This window comes from Varroa destructor, unplaced genomic scaffold (assembly GCF_002443255.2).
Source record: "Varroa destructor unplaced genomic scaffold, Vdes_3.0 BEIS01000005.1, whole genome shotgun sequence".
NCBI classification, from domain to species: domain Eukaryota; kingdom Metazoa; phylum Arthropoda; class Arachnida; order Mesostigmata; family Varroidae; genus Varroa; species Varroa destructor.
This window is the reverse complement of record NW_019211458.1, coordinates 26,085,077-26,103,758: the sequence shown is the minus strand read 5'-3', so window position 1 is coordinate 26,103,758 and position 18,682 is coordinate 26,085,077. Positions and strand designations below refer to the sequence as shown.

The 18,682-nt window shown below is 39.0% G+C and overlaps 2 protein-coding genes across 21 annotated transcripts; one reads left to right on the top strand and one right to left on the bottom strand.

Annotated features, from left to right (window-relative positions):
• Positions 1–609: 609 nt before the first annotated feature.
• Positions 610–7,609, bottom strand: LOC111250916 (regulator of telomere elongation helicase 1 homolog). 5 transcript variants are annotated; one of them, XM_022806885.2, is made up of 5 exons: positions 7,247–7,609; positions 5,836–5,970; positions 4,361–4,689; positions 3,759–4,093; positions 610–3,571 (listed from the first exon to the last, which is right to left on the bottom strand). In XM_022806885.2, exons 3-5 carry the CDS (start codon positions 4,656–4,658, stop codon positions 710–712), a joined length of 3,495 nt encoding a protein of 1,164 aa, XP_022662620.1. In that variant the 5' UTR covers positions 4,659–4,689; positions 5,836–5,970; positions 7,247–7,609; the 3' UTR covers positions 610–709. The 5 variants fall into 5 exon arrangements, with proteins under 5 accessions (XP_022662620.1, XP_086847765.1, XP_086847764.1 ...); XM_086991639.1 differs by lacking the exon at positions 7,247–7,609 and adding an exon at positions 6,409–6,514; XM_086991638.1 differs by lacking the exon at positions 7,247–7,609 and having other exon boundaries at positions 5,836–5,989.
• On the top strand, positions 6,277–18,134 carry LOC111250920 (uncharacterized). 16 transcript variants are annotated; one of them, XM_086991640.1, is made up of 15 exons: positions 6,534–6,728; positions 8,276–8,577; positions 9,257–9,344; positions 9,678–9,913; positions 10,266–10,588; positions 10,997–11,108; positions 11,583–11,723; positions 12,057–12,216; positions 13,581–13,705; positions 13,978–14,096; positions 14,266–14,508; positions 15,488–15,630; positions 16,076–16,158; positions 16,464–16,701; positions 16,956–18,134. In XM_086991640.1, the coding sequence occupies exons 2-11, from the start codon at positions 8,315–8,317 to the stop codon at positions 14,475–14,477; spliced, it is 1,779 nt and encodes a 592-aa protein (XP_086847766.1). In that variant the 5' UTR covers positions 6,534–6,728; positions 8,276–8,314; the 3' UTR covers positions 14,478–14,508; positions 15,488–15,630; positions 16,076–16,158; positions 16,464–16,701; positions 16,956–18,134. The 16 variants fall into 16 exon arrangements, with proteins under 16 accessions (XP_022662634.1, XP_086847774.1, XP_022662642.1 ...); XM_086991642.1 differs by having other exon boundaries at positions 14,266–14,565; positions 16,544–16,701; XM_022806902.2 differs by having other exon boundaries at positions 14,266–14,565.
• The last annotated feature ends 548 nt before the right edge of the window (positions 18,135–18,682 follow it).

Sequence of the window (18,682 nt, the reverse complement as noted above, 5' to 3'; positions counted from 1 at the left end):
GCATCTACTAAGATGAATATTTGGATTATAAAGATTCAGTCCGCTCGCTGATCTGAATATGTATGATAGGAATAATAGTTGGACGGACGGTTATCCCTTCTATCAGAAAACATGCTTTGTTCTCAGTCAGATCGCTAAACAATACGGTCGCCTTATCAAACTATTAAAATTGTTTTAAACAACTTCAACATTTTAATTCCCTAACCTTACCTAGGTGCACATTTCAAATCCGTTCAAGATGTTTGACTTAATGAATAGACTCACTTAATTTAGTTAAGACAGAGGTTCTACACTTATTTTACCATTTCATTCTTCATTTACCTAATCTTCACCCCTTCGTGTATGAGTAAAACGCATTGAAATACAGGCCGATGTCTGGAATTACAGTTCTACGTGGTCGGAGGAAGTCGTTTTAAATATTGGAACAAATCGTGTGTATGTGATTAGTTCATGGTGAAATAAATAGTATAGAATAGCGTAAACGAAGCGTTTATTAAATACGTTTAGCTATCATGATCGGCCACCTTTTAATGGAACAGTGTAAATTTATGCTACTATTTTATTGAACACTAACATAAGAGAGACCTGGTATATGATGATAGCATCGCCTACATAAAAATACGTTATTTTATTTAGTTCTTAGATTAGCTGGCATCAATTTATGCCAATTATTAGATTATAAAAACAAGAAGAAACATCATTTACATAACTATTTACACATGCCGACCATGAAATCTACATAATACCTCACATTTAGAAGCATTACAAAGTCCTCACGAAGATCATCAGAGAGCTTACTTCGTAGTTCCATATCATTGACTAGAACAGTGACATCTTTATTGATAGTGAAATTTTTCAATGCCCTGAGAACAACCCTATAATCCTGGGTAGACATGGCCGACTTGATCCGCTCAAGGATCGCTTTTTGCGAAGGTAGCGGCTGTGCGTACAGTTTGTTAAACTCGTCCGTGCTAATTTTACATGGTGGATAGTATCCAAAAAACTGCTTCAGTTCCTTTGTTTGATCGGAACCCTCCAAAACCCAACGGAGGACTTGTACGACTATGAAGGCCGACTTGATAACGTTCAAGTTATCTGCCAAGTTCTTTAAAGCGACTGCTTCCGATGAGTTTGGCCGGAGGACCACCCTTGCAATGATCTCCATACCCAGTTTAGACTTATGTTTCGGCGTTAATTTCGATATATTCAATAAAAGGGATAGGCCTAGTTGGGCCTTTGCATCCACCAAGAGATCGGAGAGCATATGACAAAATAAGCTTAGATCATGGGTTTGTCGATAAGTTTTTATTGCCTCAGTAACACGTGTTCTCCAATCGGCAACATGGTTACAATGTTTCTGGAACTCGCTCATAATATTTTTCATTACTTCTAGAGCATCTTTTCGCCGATTAGCATCATATACTGTGGAGTCCATAATGGCCAAATCCTGTGTCCCGTTTCGCTCATCTGACTTAGATGGAGAAGAATCCAAGGGAAAGGGATTTCCCATTGTTTCAAGTTTAGCGTCGGCGTCTTCTTGAACTTTTACGTTAGCTTTATCTCCTCCTAACATATCGTGAAGAGGCACATTTAATTTTTTTCTCTTATGAACCTCTTTTTTTGCAAAAACTTCGGAGGATCGCTTCTTTAAACCAACTAATGTTGGCAAACTGTCGATTACAGGGCCGCGTTGCTTGGAAAATTCCTCAACTGCTTCAAGCACACTTTTACTTCGAATTGCTGTGATTTCAGTATCACCAGATATTCTTGTATTCTTGTAAAACTCGACAAGCTTACGACTTGTCTTACCAACCTCTTCGTCAACATCAATTACTACCTTCTGCGATATTGAAACCTTAGAACTGCCCGCCTCTGAAGGTAGCCTCTGGGCGCTGTTGATGAAACCCATATAATTACTTCCGTTATCTTCCGCAAAATTAGTGTTTCGGCTACGTACGCACACACTATGAGCCTGAAAAAACGTCGATACACCAACGAGGGCTTTGCGGAACTCACGGATTGTTTCAACTTTGTTTCGGACCCATTTCGAGAGTTCATTAACGATTGCCATCTCTGAAAAGCGTTTGTCTAGGAACAAGATCATTCCGAAATCGTTTCGGTGGCGAATGACCCTTCCAATAGCTTGATTTATCGCTCTGATAGCCTGAATCTGATACCATGCCATTCCGTTGATGCCGCTTGAACCATACTTATTTAGATACTCCATTTTAAGCATAACGCGGTTGTCCTCTTTTGGTGCATATGGAATTCCGATGATAACCACAGCTCGGGCATATTCGTCTGAAAAATCAACACCTTCTGAACTTTTACCTCGGCAAACAGCGAAAAGCATCGCTCCCTGAGGATTACTCACAACAGCATCGCGATAGCATTGAATCGTCGCGGTGAACGATGCCGAACCTGATTCTTCTTGCAAGAGCAATTTGTTCTCACGGAGCCTTTTCAGGATTCCCATTTCGTTCCACTGTTCCACGAGAGATTTCATGCACGCGAACGATGGGAAGAACACCAATATTCCATGTGGAATTCGTCGACTCATCTCGTTTATAGTGAGCCCAAGGCTACGAATGTACTTGTCATTTTTTCGATTTTGGTATGTGGAAATCAGCTCGGTCCGATCGGGTCCCTGAGGAATGCACATTACTGCGATTTTATCAGGTGTAATAATGTGATCGTTACTCAGTTGCACTTGAAAAGGGACGCCCAATTCCGTTGCCAATGTTTTCATTGGAGAAAGGGTACCACTTGTGAGAATCAGTGAATGTACTCCTGCCATTATGATGGAATTCATCCGAACCCCCGGAGCTAAACAGACGAAACACAGATCCCATTTTTTCTTTTTTTTCTCAATAACAAACACTTCTTTTGTAGTCTCTTTCTGTTGCTCAAAATATAGCTTAAAGCTTTTTTTTAGTTGATTAAGCGTACCGCCTGAATAAACCGTGTTTAGCATATCTAACGTTTTCTGGAGACCAGCTCCTTTTGGGCCCCAAATGCCCTGAGTTGATACGCTTTGTATGTACTTGAGAATCGAATCTAACAGACCGATGATCTTTTCATGTTGAGCATCGATTTCCGTTTCCTTCAGCATCACGACCAAAAAGTCGCCGTCGTAGTGCTTTCCCGTCTCAGAGGCGTTGTCAAACTTCTGCTCAAGTTCAAGCAACATGGTTTTTAGTACGGATAGTTCATTCACGTCGAAATCAAGGGTATCAGCATTTTCACCATTTACTAGCGTAGCACTGATGCCATCGAGCTCCTTCACGGATGCGGCCAAATCAGTCGAGCTCATCGAAAACGATAATGAGTCTTCACAAAACGACTCGATATTATGAGCTTCGTCAAAAATGACAACGTTTCCATCCAGTTCGATAGCCTGCGATCGACGGGTGGACGGGTCGACGATATAATTGTACGGGACAAAGATTACGTCACTTTTTTTGCGAAGAATCTTTGTCGCGTAGTAAGGACAGCATTGGTGCCGTCGTCCCAGTGTTACGAGGTCCTCGATATCGATAACGTGCTTTTTTGAGTAGTCTTCATGGCTAACCTAGAGGAGAGATTAAAGGGAAACGAGCAGCGACCAACGAAACATATATAGCTAGCGGTGACTTAACTATCATCATTTAGTGTGACAATGAGAGGCAAGTGTACAATAAATTTCCTAGTGTTTCTGCCTCATTATTAATTTGATTATAAGCCAATTGAACCTAGCGAAAACGTGAATGTTAACTTACTTTTGTCTCATAGTTGCGGTAAAATTCACAGGCTCTTGTGTTAACGAGCACTTGGCATCTTCGAATCTTCTGTTGAGACGAAGGCAATGTGTTAACCTCGGAATTTATACAAAGCTGATCACGCGAACCAAGAACAATACTGTTCATATAACCATAACGGGTTCGCTTCAATTCACGGCTGGCTTGCAATAGTTGAGAATGTGTTCGGGATGAATAAAGAATTTGGGTCGATCGGTCGAACGACGATGAAAGGCTCCCACTAGTTGTACTGGGCACTGAACTGTAGCCGATTTGGGGGTCTGGAGATCGAAGGCCAGCTAACGTACCACCCGTTCCTTGGATGCCAAATACAAACATTAATTAATAATTTATCACTAAACGCATCTATAGATTAATGAAAATTATTTCGTATACACGTTTTTGTGTCCTCGTGCCCAACACTCTAACCCAAACCAGTGAGGAAAAGTTTACTTTTCCTTTTTGTTTTTTTTCTTTTTTATTTTTATTTTAGACCTTTACTTTCTACTTCTTTCATCAAGCTTGGATCACGTTCATGCTCATGGAGCAGTTCATGCTCAGTCTAAAAACGCTTTGCTACGTACCTTGCAATTGGAGGGCCGCTTTCCGATCTTCCAACCACGCCAATGAAGCGCATAATAGGCTAAGGGTTTTTCCGGTGCCTGTGGGGCTTTCAAGAAGACCATTCCAACGTTTCTGCAGGCACTCGATGACAGCTGACATATAATCTTTCTGGATTTCGTATGGTTCGAACGGAAAGTGGACATTCACCAAACGAATCTCAACAAGGGCAGATCGAGGGGTCGCTGAGAACAGTGGGGGTTCCAACACGTCTAGCTCCGATGCTACGTGTGCGTGTCCCGTGGTTTCTTTTTCATCCATAGCGAACTAATATAGGGTCACCTACGGTTGTCTAAAAAAAGAACAGTTGCAGTGACTGCCAAAAAAACATAGCTTAAGCCATTCATATTAGTCGATAAAGCCATGAGTATTTCTAGTCGACAATTACTTGACTTCATAATTGATGAATACCCAAACCGTCTTTTGCCCATCACATAGTTCAAGATGTATTTTAGTCAGTGATACGGCAACTCGTTTAAATTATATTTCAAGCCTTTTATAGGTCGTTTTAACAAGACTAATATTTAATGCGTGCAAATCCCGCTAATAAGAAGACCATCAGAGTACTCAAAAGTATACATGCTCATTCTCCAATACGCGACTATAATAATATTTCTGATTCTAAATAATCATCGGGTCTGAAGTATATCTTATCTGTTATATACTACAGACCTAAAGCTAGAAGCATGAGGACCAGTTCTAAGTTGGAGCGGACCAAGTTGAAAATCTTCACGTTACCTCTTAATTTGAAGTGATCCAGAGGTATGATTTATGTTGGAACGAAGTAAAAAAAAAACTAGTAAAACTCTGAACGCGGGTGTTCGCGGGGCTGAATTCAATAAAAACTACTTTTTTTTTCCATGAGACAGCACGAATTGGTAACGAATGGAATGCATACTGTAAAAACAAAAATTATACTATCGTGTCGCAGTTGTGTAATATTGCATTTGAGTGAACAGTTAAGTTTCCTCTCATCATAACGCAACATTGTCGTTAAGTTCAGGTTTATATGATTATCTACTAAACTGTTGAACGTGTTCAAGTTTGCCCGTACTTCCTTTTTCTATGGCGATTGCATATTTCATTTCAAGGTAGGTGTCTCCTTAGTCACGCGCTAATGATCAGTATTTGCAATTCAATCAAAGATAAATATTGCATATACTCTTTTTTCAAGTATTATAGTAAAAAAAATTTGCACCAAATAGTAATCAAATTTCGTTCAAATAGTAATTAAATTTATATTCTATTCCGCAAGTGCCTACTGTTGATTATATTCGCAGCACAGAAAACAAAAATCACAGCCGGCTGCATTAAAATCTATGTGTACACCTACTAGTAATAGAGCGTCTTGCTGGAAATATAAAATCGCGTGTTTGTATCTGTTAGGGGTTCGTTGCTTCTGTGTCCTCGAAGTGGCCCAAAACAATTATTTACTTACTACTTGTCATTCCAGCAGTTTACGAGACAATCAGGTGGCTCGTATCGCGGGCCTATTTGTTCGAACAAGCTCGCAGGCCGTCCTGCTAGCAGCTGACTCAAAGGAAGACAAACAGACGATAAATTGCGAACGGACCTAATAGAAGTTTGAAATGTATGAACCATAATATTTAATTTAATGTGTTTAAATACTTTCTTAGCTGTATAACTATATACATAAGTTGTATGAATGACGAACCATATCATACTGTATTAATGTTGCACATTTATATCATACGAGTAAGTATAACAGAGTAAACATTTAAATATAGAACCGCCCGAGGTTGCTATATAACAGAGACTGAAGAATTTCGCGTACGTATATTTGTTCGGTAATTCCTAAAAAATGTTATAAACGTTTTTTATCAGCTTGCTGAACTCCCCTGAGCAGTCTTTAATAGGCGACTACACTCGCATTCTTCAGTAAGTTGTGTTTCAGCCAAGTTTACTTCAGAACTAACTTACAAACAAGTAACTAACAACTTACAAAGAAAAAAGTTACTAACAAGCTTATATGTATCTTCGGATAAGTTACCTGTTCCAACCTGTGAACATGGAACTGACAAGAGTAAGATAGACTTTCAAGGAGATTCTTGCATCTCCCTAATGTTAATCAAAATCGTCTGCTTTCGTTTGTGTAAATATCAACAGACTAACGAAATAGATGAAGAAACTGAGATTTACATTGATCCAATACCTGATGAATTCTATTTTTTATTACTGAAGCGCTGTGCTTAATAAGCTATCAGAACACATGCAATTTTCAGATAGTGTTTGTCTTAGGGGGTTTGCGAACCGTACCGCCGAACGAGTATCGAGATCGCCGGTCCAATAGGTGGATAAAGCTATATTTCTGTACGTATGGGGAGAGGAAGTTGCATTTACAGAGTTGTGGCCTCCTTTGCTGAAATTTTCCTTACAGAGTTAGTAATTGAAATTGGTGTTCGACTAGTGAAGGATGTAACATGTACATTACTGTATAGAATAGATCGCCATTGATAGGCTTCAGGCACAAGTTAATCAAGCTTCGCCGGGTGACGAACGTGGTTTTATGAAGTGCTTCATGCTTACAAAGGCATTGTTACTAATAATGATAATATGAGTCAATTCATGCGATCACGAAGCTTACGATGTCAAACGCAATCTTATTTAACATTACCTGATTTTTACATAAATGTTCGATATTTGTGTTCGTGAGAAAATTTTTTAGCAAGCTAACTGGAACATCTGTGCTTTCGAAATGTTTACGCAGTGACCTTAATGCAGTATGCAATAGAACCCGTTGTTTTACTAAACGACTTTAAAAATAGTGATTTTAGCCATTCAAAAATATTAAGAAGAATACACATAAATCTAACAAGTATTATACGTACCAAACAAGTAGTATCAGGCTGTAAAAAACAACAGAACCAACTCTTCAGTATCAACTCCAACTGCTTGAACATTGAGTAGAGGATGGATAAATTCAGCCACGACCCACAGGCGGTTCAACTTATCTAACCTCCGTAGTCTGTGCTTAAGTCTTGTGAGCCGTTAGTGATCAAAAGTCTTCATAAGGAGAGCCGTTGAAGCACTCAGCCCGTTTGTGCGGGAGAAACGAGTGCTGGTGATGGACGCGAATTCAGGATAATTTTGACCAGCCTACGTTCCCTAATTTGCTCTGTGCGGGATAACATAACGCGTCTAGGGCCGAAATTAACGAACTTGCGTTGGCAAGCCCCATTTTCACCTATTTACCCGCGGACGGGCGGGAGCCTGCCAGGCTCCCGCCCGTCCGCGGGTAAATAAATTCCGAGGGCAGTCGAGTTGCGGACGCTTCGACTTTGGCTCATCTAATGACTCGGGGTTCGTTTTTGCGAGCGTGTCCTGAAAATTACGGGAGAAAACTTTTCCCAGTTCACATCATCGCTACCCTACGGTAGAGTGCAGGCGACGATCGGCGGGCACGGATGTTAACGCAGTAATTGCTAACCGCTAATAATGAAATAACTCGTTTTAGTGTACGTAATGAATGCGTAAACTAACGATCGGTTCTAAGATCTACGAGCAGCATTAATCCTTTAGTTGTTATGGCGTTTTCCAGGTTCAGGTGTTTGCAGGAGCAAAATCTAATAGTGCTAAATCAATGACGAAATTTTACTCATATTTATTCCTAAACAAATATTTAAATATGATATGAAAATATACTTACAATAAGAACTCTGCTGTATTGTCCGAGATTTGTGTGCTCCATCTCTGTGCTGACAACAAATAACAATAACAATGAATAGTGGTACCGTTGTCACCGTGCTAATGAATTTAAATTTGATGAAGTCTATGAAGTAGTTTGACGCCGAATATTCAAACGAAGGATATATTCCGCAGTGGCGTATCCTACTTCCACTATTGCTGTCTTTTGACAGACGAACAGTTCGTGACCCGCCTTGCTAACGGGATCCGCAATGGCTCGACTGGCGGTGCCTGCCCCGGATGATCTCAGTCATCGCGAATTCACGCTTGCTCCCAGCGATGTGACTGTCGAAAACGACCCGTTTGCTCTACGTTTCTCTCCAGACTCTCAAAAAAAAGAGACAGTCGCAAAGGCGATTAATAGTTTGTGCGCCAAGTTCAAAGACGATGATTGTTCCGACGATCCAAGCAAATGGTGCGCTGTCCGACAGAGTTCAGGGCTATGGTTGCGAGCTGAAGTGTTAGCCTGTTACAGGTAAGTTGGTCGCCTGTGATCGGAGTATGTTTTTTTGTGTTCAATATGTTCAAAAACGTTCAATAGAGGTGATGGAATATTTTCATTTACCTACGCTTTCAAAAGCTAACGAACAGTGTCACATATACGGGATTTGTTTTCATGTACTGAAGTTGTTGCTTCATTCGCCTTTTCGATCAGACGGTTTTCGTTGAGTTGTTCGAACATATCTGGTGTTCGTGCAGCGTGGACACTCAACGCTTCTCAGGACTGTATTTGTAGTATAATTCAGCGACAAGTTGCTAAAATTGCAGAAATAGAAGGCATTTGTCTTACTTCATCTGTGCGAATCAGCTTGATCGCAGCAAATGTTTAGAGACTATCGACGTAGAGCTATCAACGTTCGAGCGATTTTTAACCTTCATAAAAAGAGTGGAAATTACATATTCCATTAGGTACCTTTCACATTACTTAGTGTCATTTGTTTAAGTCGCGTATTATAGCGTATACTGTATTATAGTAGCATGCTTAATATGCCGCATCGAATCCTTGTTAATGCTGAAAATACAACAGTTGCTTTTGATGTTGTATAGCCGATTTTGTCACGAGCCAAAAAAACTCTCCTTGAAACAGTTGCAGTTGGAATATCTGATTAGTTCTTCTGCGGAAGCTAAACGATATGTTTTTTGGCAACTTTCAGTGATGAAGACAATTTTGTGAATTCGGCAGAAGTGCAGCACATCGACGAGGGCTTCAAAGAAATTGTTGATATAACTAACATCTTTCCGGTACGTTGGTGCACTACTGCTAAATGGGCTTTTTGCAGGCTCACAGAACATGTATTCGATTCTGTTTAATATCGATGGAGTGTTTTTGCTAAAATATAGGTTGAAAACTATACGGTATGTATAACGTGGTAAAGGAACAGTGATAACAACCGAGTAGCAAGTTTTGAGAACACATTTATACGTAGACAAATGTTTGAGCAAATGAGCAACACAACGTGCTGTACTTACCCCCTTTTAATGACATAGAGAAAGTGGTCTCTGTCCTATTAACTGTGAGCAACTAACGATATTATTGTTACTAAATGCTCTTATTTCGTTTCAATGAACTTTTAGCTCGACCAGTCGTTGTTGGCTTATCCGCCCCAAAGCATTCGCGTAATTCCAGATCAGGTTATAGTCAAAGATGTCACAAAATTAGTTCAGCTTTTCAATGAGTATCCGGATATGAAGATTCGAATTCGGATAAAGAATACAAAAGGGAAGTCAGATCGGCCTTACTTCATGGCTCTGAAAAGCAGTTTTGAGATTGGCCACGAAGAATTCATCGATTTCGGTGAACTATGTGAGAAGTAGGTGACATTCAAACAACAAGTGGTTTCAAGCAGTCGAGTTTGACATTTAAAATCAGGAAACTATTATATATTTTCAAAATTGGAAGTTATAATAGTTTTTATGGTATACCAAAATTGCAGAAAACCTCCGACACAATTGATTCCCGCTGAAGTTCATATCAACCTTGGAAATATGATACTAAGCAAAAATATTAACGTATGCGTACTCACTTATCTTCCTAGCAAGAACGTGAATTTCCTCTTTTTTTTCTACTTGCTGCGAAGGTACTAACATTAGCTAGTCTTGACCCTCCAATTTGAAAACTATGCCTGAATAGAATTTTTATTTTCATCTGTGTCTTCCTTCAAGGCTAAATATTGGTTATCGCATAAAGGCACAAAATACCGCAGCCGTGACGGTAAATAGTGATGATAACGACGTAGTTTCCGTAGAAAAACTCCCGGAAGGGCTTGCAAACAGCGAAACGGGAAATAAAAATAATGTGGAGGATGTAAAGCCGCCATCTGTTGTATCAACAGAAAGTGATACATCGATGGTCTTTGAAAATACTGATATGTGTACAAATGCAGAAACAACTTCCGGAAGAAAAAAGTCCTCCGACGATTCAGACAGTTCAGCGGTAGTGTCGCCAAAACGATGCGAAACACCCAAAGAAAATGCAGGAGGCGCCGGTAAGAAATTAGCAGCGGAAGAAATACGTGAAACAATACAATCGTAAATAGCAGATGGTTTTTGTAACACGTAGGCGGCAGTACAAAACTACCAATTTTTACCAGGTCAGTTAGTGGTTTCCGTAAGTACGTTGTTCAGGAGGGCCTAGGGGTCGTTTCTAACTGGATCATTCATTTTGCTGTCGCTCTGTAAACTATTAGTATCATCCCTCGTGTCTTGCAGCATTTCAACCTTTGTTAGGTTCCTTTTGTAACAACCCCCTTCCTTTTTTTAAAATGTGCTTTCTTAAAACATAACAACAATTTAGCTTAGATTAAATACGGACGAAGGTAATTTTCAATTTGGTTGATGATGTGTATGGACGTAGGTACAAATAATTACATCCCAGTTGGTTGATAATGTTCTAGATGAATGCTTGGAATTATCACAGCAAGGCGTAAATTGGATGGTGCGAAGAAATATGCAACAAGCTAGCCGGATCAACGAAAGGACTGAGCGGAAAATCAAAACCTGCATCAGGTCAGTAAAGCTTAATTAATATATTTTTTTTAAAGGGACAGGTCAAGTATGCATTAGCTCAATGATGCAACTACAATTATAACAACCACGAATTTTTTCGTTTATTTTCTTATTATAAGCGAACATCGTAGCCTCTAACAAAAAGACTGTAGGACTGTATTTGCGCAGAGTCCTTAAGATCTACACAAGTGCAAAACTAGAAAAAACACGTTATGAGCAGCGTGCTTGGCTTATCGCATAAGTACGTACCAGTTCCGTAAGGTATACATCCTTATTGCAAAATCGAAACAGAATCAATGTCGCCGATTCCCATAATTACAATTTTGTTTGTTAGAATTGTTCAAATGATTTTTTTTCCTAAAAATGCATGCCTTTAAAAATTATATGTATTAAAAAAAAATAAAAAATTATATCTCTGAAAGCGCATTTGATGAAAGGTTCTTTCCGAATTTAAATTTGTCTTGGTGGTTACAGCTTTTTGCGTTTTGGTATGTGTGCGGTTGGTAATAATTGTCCGAATTCTCATGATCTAACATCAGAAAACACAGTTGTGAGGGGTCGAAATCGCTTCATATACGAGTGCTTGTCCATCGAACTACACCAAAGGAGCATAATGTAAGCAATTATCTCTCCAAAATAATTAAGAGGTAAATGAATAAGATAAGAATACGTTTAAGTTAGAGAACTGTTAGTGTCCAAAGTTTTAAATCAAATTTCTGACATACTGAGACATCCGGGATATTAGCAATACTAACAGAGATTTGACTGACGATTAGGGTAATTCCTGGTGCCAAATGACTGCTTCCGTGCCATCATTTAGTTATACGGGGACGTTCATCATTGCTGAAACTAGTTAGTGCTGCGTAAAGGAGTAAAGGTACAGTATAGGCTGAACCTTTGTTAACAAATGCCATTGTTTTATTCTACTTGCTGTGGTACACTTTTCAGGTTCGTAATGATTTCACATTTAAACGAAGATTTCTACTTTTACGTGGTTCCTGTATATGGTACTCAGGACATATGGAGCGTTTTGGAGCAAAAACATCTCGCTGCAATCAACGTAGAAGAAATTCAAACGAGACTTTACGAATTTTATGGACCGCAACGAGTAAGTACAGTGAATTGATGAAACAAACGCGCTTGTTGAAAACTCCAGATTACACTGATTGTCGATTGCTAAATGTCAACGAACTTCTACGCCGTTGAGAAATCTTTAGTTTAGATCTTTTTTTTAGTGATTTAGAGGACAGAAATTATATGATTCAGATCATAGAATACGGTTAACTTTTTTATTTTACATTGAATGAGGACTAAAATAAAACGCTTAGCTCTCAGTGTCAAAAGATCTCAGATATTTGGAAACGTTGAACTGTCAGGGTTTACCTAAAGGAATCAATTGACGATATACTCTCTTTTTTTTTTGAGCACAACGACAAAAATATGTTAGGTTAATTTAAAATGGGTTTTTACGCTATTCAAATGAATTTTTCAGTAATACCTTTATCGTGCATTTTCCACTTTGTCCCATATTTGCTTTATGTTAGCCTCGTGTGGATTATTCGGAAGCCTAAGTGAGATGTGTAAAAGCGTAAACCTTCAATTTCGAGCAGCCCATGAAGTATATTGGTAAATTTTATTAGTTAATTCTAAATAAACCCCCGAGAGATCATACTAATGAACTCGCAAAGCCATGCGACGTGGATACATTAATGTATAGCTGATATAACTTATATTACAAGTAAAAACCTTCTACATGCGCAAGCGCGAGTTTGTGCTTTTATTTTAGAACATACTTGTTTCCAAGTCTAGCTGATCACCGTGTGTTCACTATAAATAGAATGACCCGGGTCCTATACAATGTCGTGGCAGACAGCTGATTTCTTTCGGCGAAGTTGTTTGCCTACGAAACACATAAACGAACGTGTCCTTTCCGGACATTTTACGTTTCATTTCTACTTACCTTTCTTAAAAAAAAAAAAGTGGTACTAAAAGAGGTAGAAAGACGTTTGATTTTCAGTCTAGCCAAGGTATGACCTTGCCTACTCTTTATATTCTCCATATAGCTATATCCTCCAGCCTACTTTTTAATGTAGGTTAAAGAATATAAGTTAGCTACTATTTGCCTTTTTAACTCGTTGGAGCAGCATTACCCATTTCAGAACGGTGAACCTAGTCTCTGAACTGTTACAAAGGTTGTGTAACGTTAGCTGAGTTTCTTCCATTGTGCCTAACTACGATTCGGTAATAAACCGATAAACGGAGAACGAAGCACCGCAAGAGTCAGTCATTTTTAAAGCCGGTTATCCACTGGAGCGATGTAGAAAACGACAAGTTTTCGCTGACCGTGATGTCGCCCGAAATTTTAATGCATGAGCTTTTCAATAGATTCTAAGTTTAGGTTTCACTTAAACTGTGAAAATTTGTGTGAGTTATCTTGGAGTACATTATGCAGTCATACCGATTATTTTACAGGAAGGTATGGTGCCGCGTGCTGGGTTGTTAATCGGCCAAATGGTGAGTGTGTACGTTAATGAAAATCAGGGGCCCTCTGGATGGCACCGTGGGAAATTGTTGGAGATGGATGCGTCGAATAACCAGTAAGTACACCGGCCTGGTTATGCCTCTGTAATTAACTTTTGCGATAAATATTAGAGTATTAATTTTTGTGACTACTATGTCAGGTGACAAAATGATGAAATATGCAGTATGTTACCTGGTGCCTGAAGTCAATCAACTTCGGACGTCGGGTAAAGCGTTCAGTTCTAAACAACGTATGTAATAATGTGTCAAAGGCGATAAACCACAGTAATCGGATGGCTAATATGTTAGTGACGTATAGAATATGCGGCGATGTTTCTCTCTATTACAGATACAAAATATTTCTAATTGACCATGGCGGTGAGGTGTGGGTGCCCACTTCTAATGCGTTCAGCCTTGAGCCAAAGTTTCTGGAATGGCCGACTCAAGCTATTCGCGTGAGCCTAGCAGGTAAGTAGCTTGATATGTATATTATGAAACGCACATGTTTTTTGTGTAATATGGAACGTCTGAAAAAAGAGATTCACATTTCAAGATTGGACAGTCACGATGTTAAAAGATAGAAGTACACCAGGTTATAAGCTAACAATTGCCTTTCGGGTATTTGTGTGCTTTTCAGATGTTAGGCTTAAAAAAGGCGTGCTAGTGAGCGATATCATACCGTGTTTGATAAAACATGTCTATATCATGCAAGTGGATGAACGGTCGACGGTCGACGAATATGTTGTAAATTTATTCTCTGACGATGGCGTTACCTCGTTAGCCGAGGCTCTCGAAAGTAAAGGCTTCATTGAATTCTTAGACGAACCGTACGAGCTAATGATGCATTAGCTACCACTAGAGGCTCGTCGTAAACGCTTTGGTGCGAGTTTACCACAAAGTTTAAAGTCGATCAGCGAATTAGAAGTTCGAAGTTGATGTTAGTAAACTAACAGCTACTTTTCGTTTGCCATGCTTCTTCGCATGCTTTCATAGGTCACGATAGTAATCAAACGTTCAATCACCCCCTCACCACCCCCCCCCCCGCACACACACACACACTTCCGTTCCGTATCGCTTCGTTCCTATTTTATGCTTCTTAGTAGTGCACGTACTTATTTGGCCGGTAGCGAATATATAGCGGATAGACTTGTTCAACGAGTCTTAATTAGAAACCCATTCCGTTGTTTTGTGACTTATCCTGCACGGATGACATTGCACATGACATTCAAACTTCCACACGAGCGTTCGCTTCCCACCATAATTATCTTTGCGTCAAGATACACTTGGTTTCAAACAAACATTTGTTGAGTTTTCTGTACCGTGGTTTTTATGCAGAGCTTCCTTAGTATGCTTTTTGTCATGTTATTTTTGTAATAACTTTCTAAGGTGCCTAAACTTAAAGTGCACTACTTACTTAATTAGTCGATGATAAAGTGTTACTATCTATCGATCGCACTAGGATACGAAAGTATCACTTACGTAGAAATTATGAAGTGTGAGATGAAGGCATAGCTTGAATTATAAGCTAACACAAACCATTGAAGTATCTGGTTCCTATAGAGTATTTCTACTTGTTGAAAAATACAGTGCATAAAGGTTGTGGGCAGTCATGCGTGGGTAGCGTATAGTTAACGTTGGACCAGATACCACTGAAATTACGATAGTTCACTGTACCATAAGCTTATGAAACATGCTTACAATGACGTCTTGTTCAAACAAACAAGGATGAACTAGCTAATCCGCCATAACACGCATTATATCTGAATTGCACAAGGCATTTTTTGGGTATTTTTAGTAGCTTTAAAGATTTCAATTGGTTCGTTTAGGTCAAATTTAAAAATTAGAACAATTCAATACAGGTGAATCAAAATGCCCGACTGCAATGCTATAGCATCGCCACCCTGCACGTCGCCGAGGGACAAACATCTCTATCATCATCATCATCGTCGGCAGCTTGCTCTTCTTTCTTCTATGATAACACTATTATCATCCACCACTAACTGTATTTATCTGTGTTACTGTAAGCTGCCTGAAGATATCGGCTGTCGAAGATATCGGAGGCTGCATTGTGTTGATTAGATTACTAAAAAAATGAAGACTATAGACGTTGTTCAAACTGTTGCTTTAACGTTACAATGGCTGGTGTAAAGTTTATAGGTCTAAATGTCTATTGATTCCTATCGAAGTATAAATTTAGACTCCTATTAAAATGACAGCTTTAGTTAACGAACAAACCTACAGCTCATGGTAAAAATGGACGTTATCTACTCGCCAGCTAAATTACGCTGCTGAGACGCGTAGCTTAACCGAGGACCACTGGCATTTTCTCAAAAAACATTCACAACGCATTTATATAAATTTATTTTTTTAAATTTAATATCTATACCGTCAATGCATTTAACGTAAACCATTCTATTGTCATTTTTGTCTTGATTCATTTTTCACAGAGTCGCGATAGCTGTGTAATTACTTTGGCGTTCGCCCTTAGGCGTGACAGCGCGTGAAGAAAGCTAATCTCTCCTTGAATAAAGTAAGAGCCAAACAGTGCAATCGAAGCTATTTAATTAGTCTAACAGTTGCTTCTTGGAGGTTATATGACCCGAATCTATGTAAGTTTTATTTATATACAGCGCGAACTAGTCATATTACTAAATATATAATATTTTAGTTTTTTTCGACGTTCATAGTGCGTAGAGCCTGAGTATTAAAGGTGTGACACTTTTGCTAAATAAGAAAAAGCTGCGTGCGTACGCTGATAGTAATTTGTGACTGGATCATGTTCATCGATGAAAATTGATTCAATAAAAACGTAACTATTTTTTAATTTTGCGAAAGGAAAATGCAAAAATCGTATACTTAGTGCCAACGAATACTTTCTGAGAAAAGGCATTTGATCATTTCATTTGGACTCTCAGAAATTGTTAAAAGTTAACCGTTGCCCTACGGGGTGCGCCTCCAACATAATCAAGCATACCCTTGTCGTTGAAGAGACCTATCCGGCTGCAAACTACTAGCATCACTCGCGTTTATCAAGGCTACAATTTTCAGCGACGATACTGAAGACGATATTACTGTAAGATTTTTTTTTTGCTGGGTCTGGTTAGATAGTCATGTCGACTGGTATAAACTTTTCCTCAACAATGATCGACGTCTTACAGGACATATCAATGTTATTTTCCATCATGAAGCGATTATATGATGTTGTTGCCTTAGGTGGCAGTGTTTTACATTGCTTCCCAAATATTATATTATCATAAAGCCAATAATATTTCGACAGACACTTGTTTTCTAAAACTAAGATAAAATTTAGACATATTTTTTTTTCAGCATTTCCTCTTGGATTCTCTATCGAAGCAGTACTCAACAAAGGAATAACTGAAACAGGATTGTTGGTGTCAACAGAATGTACAGTAACGACTTAATAACAATACAAGTATGGGACACTTGACGCATAAATAAGCATTTTAGCCTATATTTTAAAATAAGTTAAAATAAAGCAATGTCGACAAAATTGCCAAAACCCAGTAATGAAAAAAACAGCTCAACGCTAATTGAATGATCTTGGCGATCCTGCGATTGTATTGAAGCCGGATGATAAGAAATTTCAACAAGTGAACTACTATGTAACAACGAAAATGATTGTAAAGGAGCCACAGAGTATTTGCAACAGGATGCTGCGGCAGTAACATATTTGCCTACTTAAAGATACGTCAGATAGTTAGGTTTGAAACAGGACGTAAACAGACATCCGGTCGTCTTGTGATATCTAAGGCAATACCGTATGTGGGACTCGAAACTACTTCTCAACAAATTGACCCTTAGAATTCGGCTATGTGCCAACTAGGTTTAAATGCACCTTAGGCTGGACGAGAAGAAGTGAGCGGATTCTCTGGGCAATTCTATAAGCCATTGATTTCATAGACTGAAATAAGCAAATGTGATAGTCAGCACAAGCAAATGGTAAAGTGTAGTCCCAGCAGGGTTTGAAACATTACTTAAATAAGGCAGTGGAAGTTCAGTGGCGACCGGACCGGTTAACAGTATATAAGTGGTGCGTGCAGTGCATAAACCATCCGTATTCAGGAATAGTCACATACGCATGATCTAAGTCCACTCCGGCTTTAATCGCGTACAACAGTCACATGACAGAGTTTGGGAGGTTTACAAAGGAAATAATCATCTGTTATTGAGATACTTCTCGTTGAAGGGTAGATGTTAGGGGAGAACCTGCCATGAACTATCAAAGCGAAATGTATCGCATATATTCAGCGCTCAGACGAATAGCGTGGTTCTGCGTGGTACTTAGGTAGCGATGAATACTGTGATGCATATACAAGAGCGCGTATGCTTTTACAATAAAAACGGTGACGTTGTCATTGTTACTTGTTTTGTTTAAAGACGTTATCCAGGATATTTTTTTCGGGTTCGTCCTTTCTGAAATAAACACCACAAGCCTGCTTCACTTAGTAAATCAGTTAAATTATGTAATAAAGTGTATTTTGCTAATTGTCGTGTCCTCATTAACGCAACACATACCTTTTAACATTTGTTTCTAGACGTATATATATGTAACTAAACAACAACTTAAGAAGCATGTCGAACGGAAACCGAGTACTAGGATTTGCTTTCTGTATGTAGTAGAGTTCCGTTTCCCGTAGCTTATTTGTTGTGGCTTGTGTATTTATTTAGAATTGAATTAAGTTATTGCATCCTCCGTTACTCCTCCTTTTCCTTAAGTTTACTAGGAAATGCATGCGAAACGGGTGACATCATTGTCAAAGTTTAGCATCGTCGCATAGCTCGTAAGGTGACAAGCCAATTTGAGCAGTATAGAGCTAATTCGTCTTCATCTAGTATATAGAATCCCGAATTTGACTCCTTTATCGACGGATCTTATGCGTAACTGAAAAATCTGGTTTTTGTAACCTTAACCCTTATTGGGCTATAGACGTTGTTTTATGAAAGAGCGTCGTTTTCTCACCTGCCCCACGGTTCGAAGGCTTAAACAAATTGAACATACTTTGCATCACATTGTTCTCCATTTTGCTTGCTTT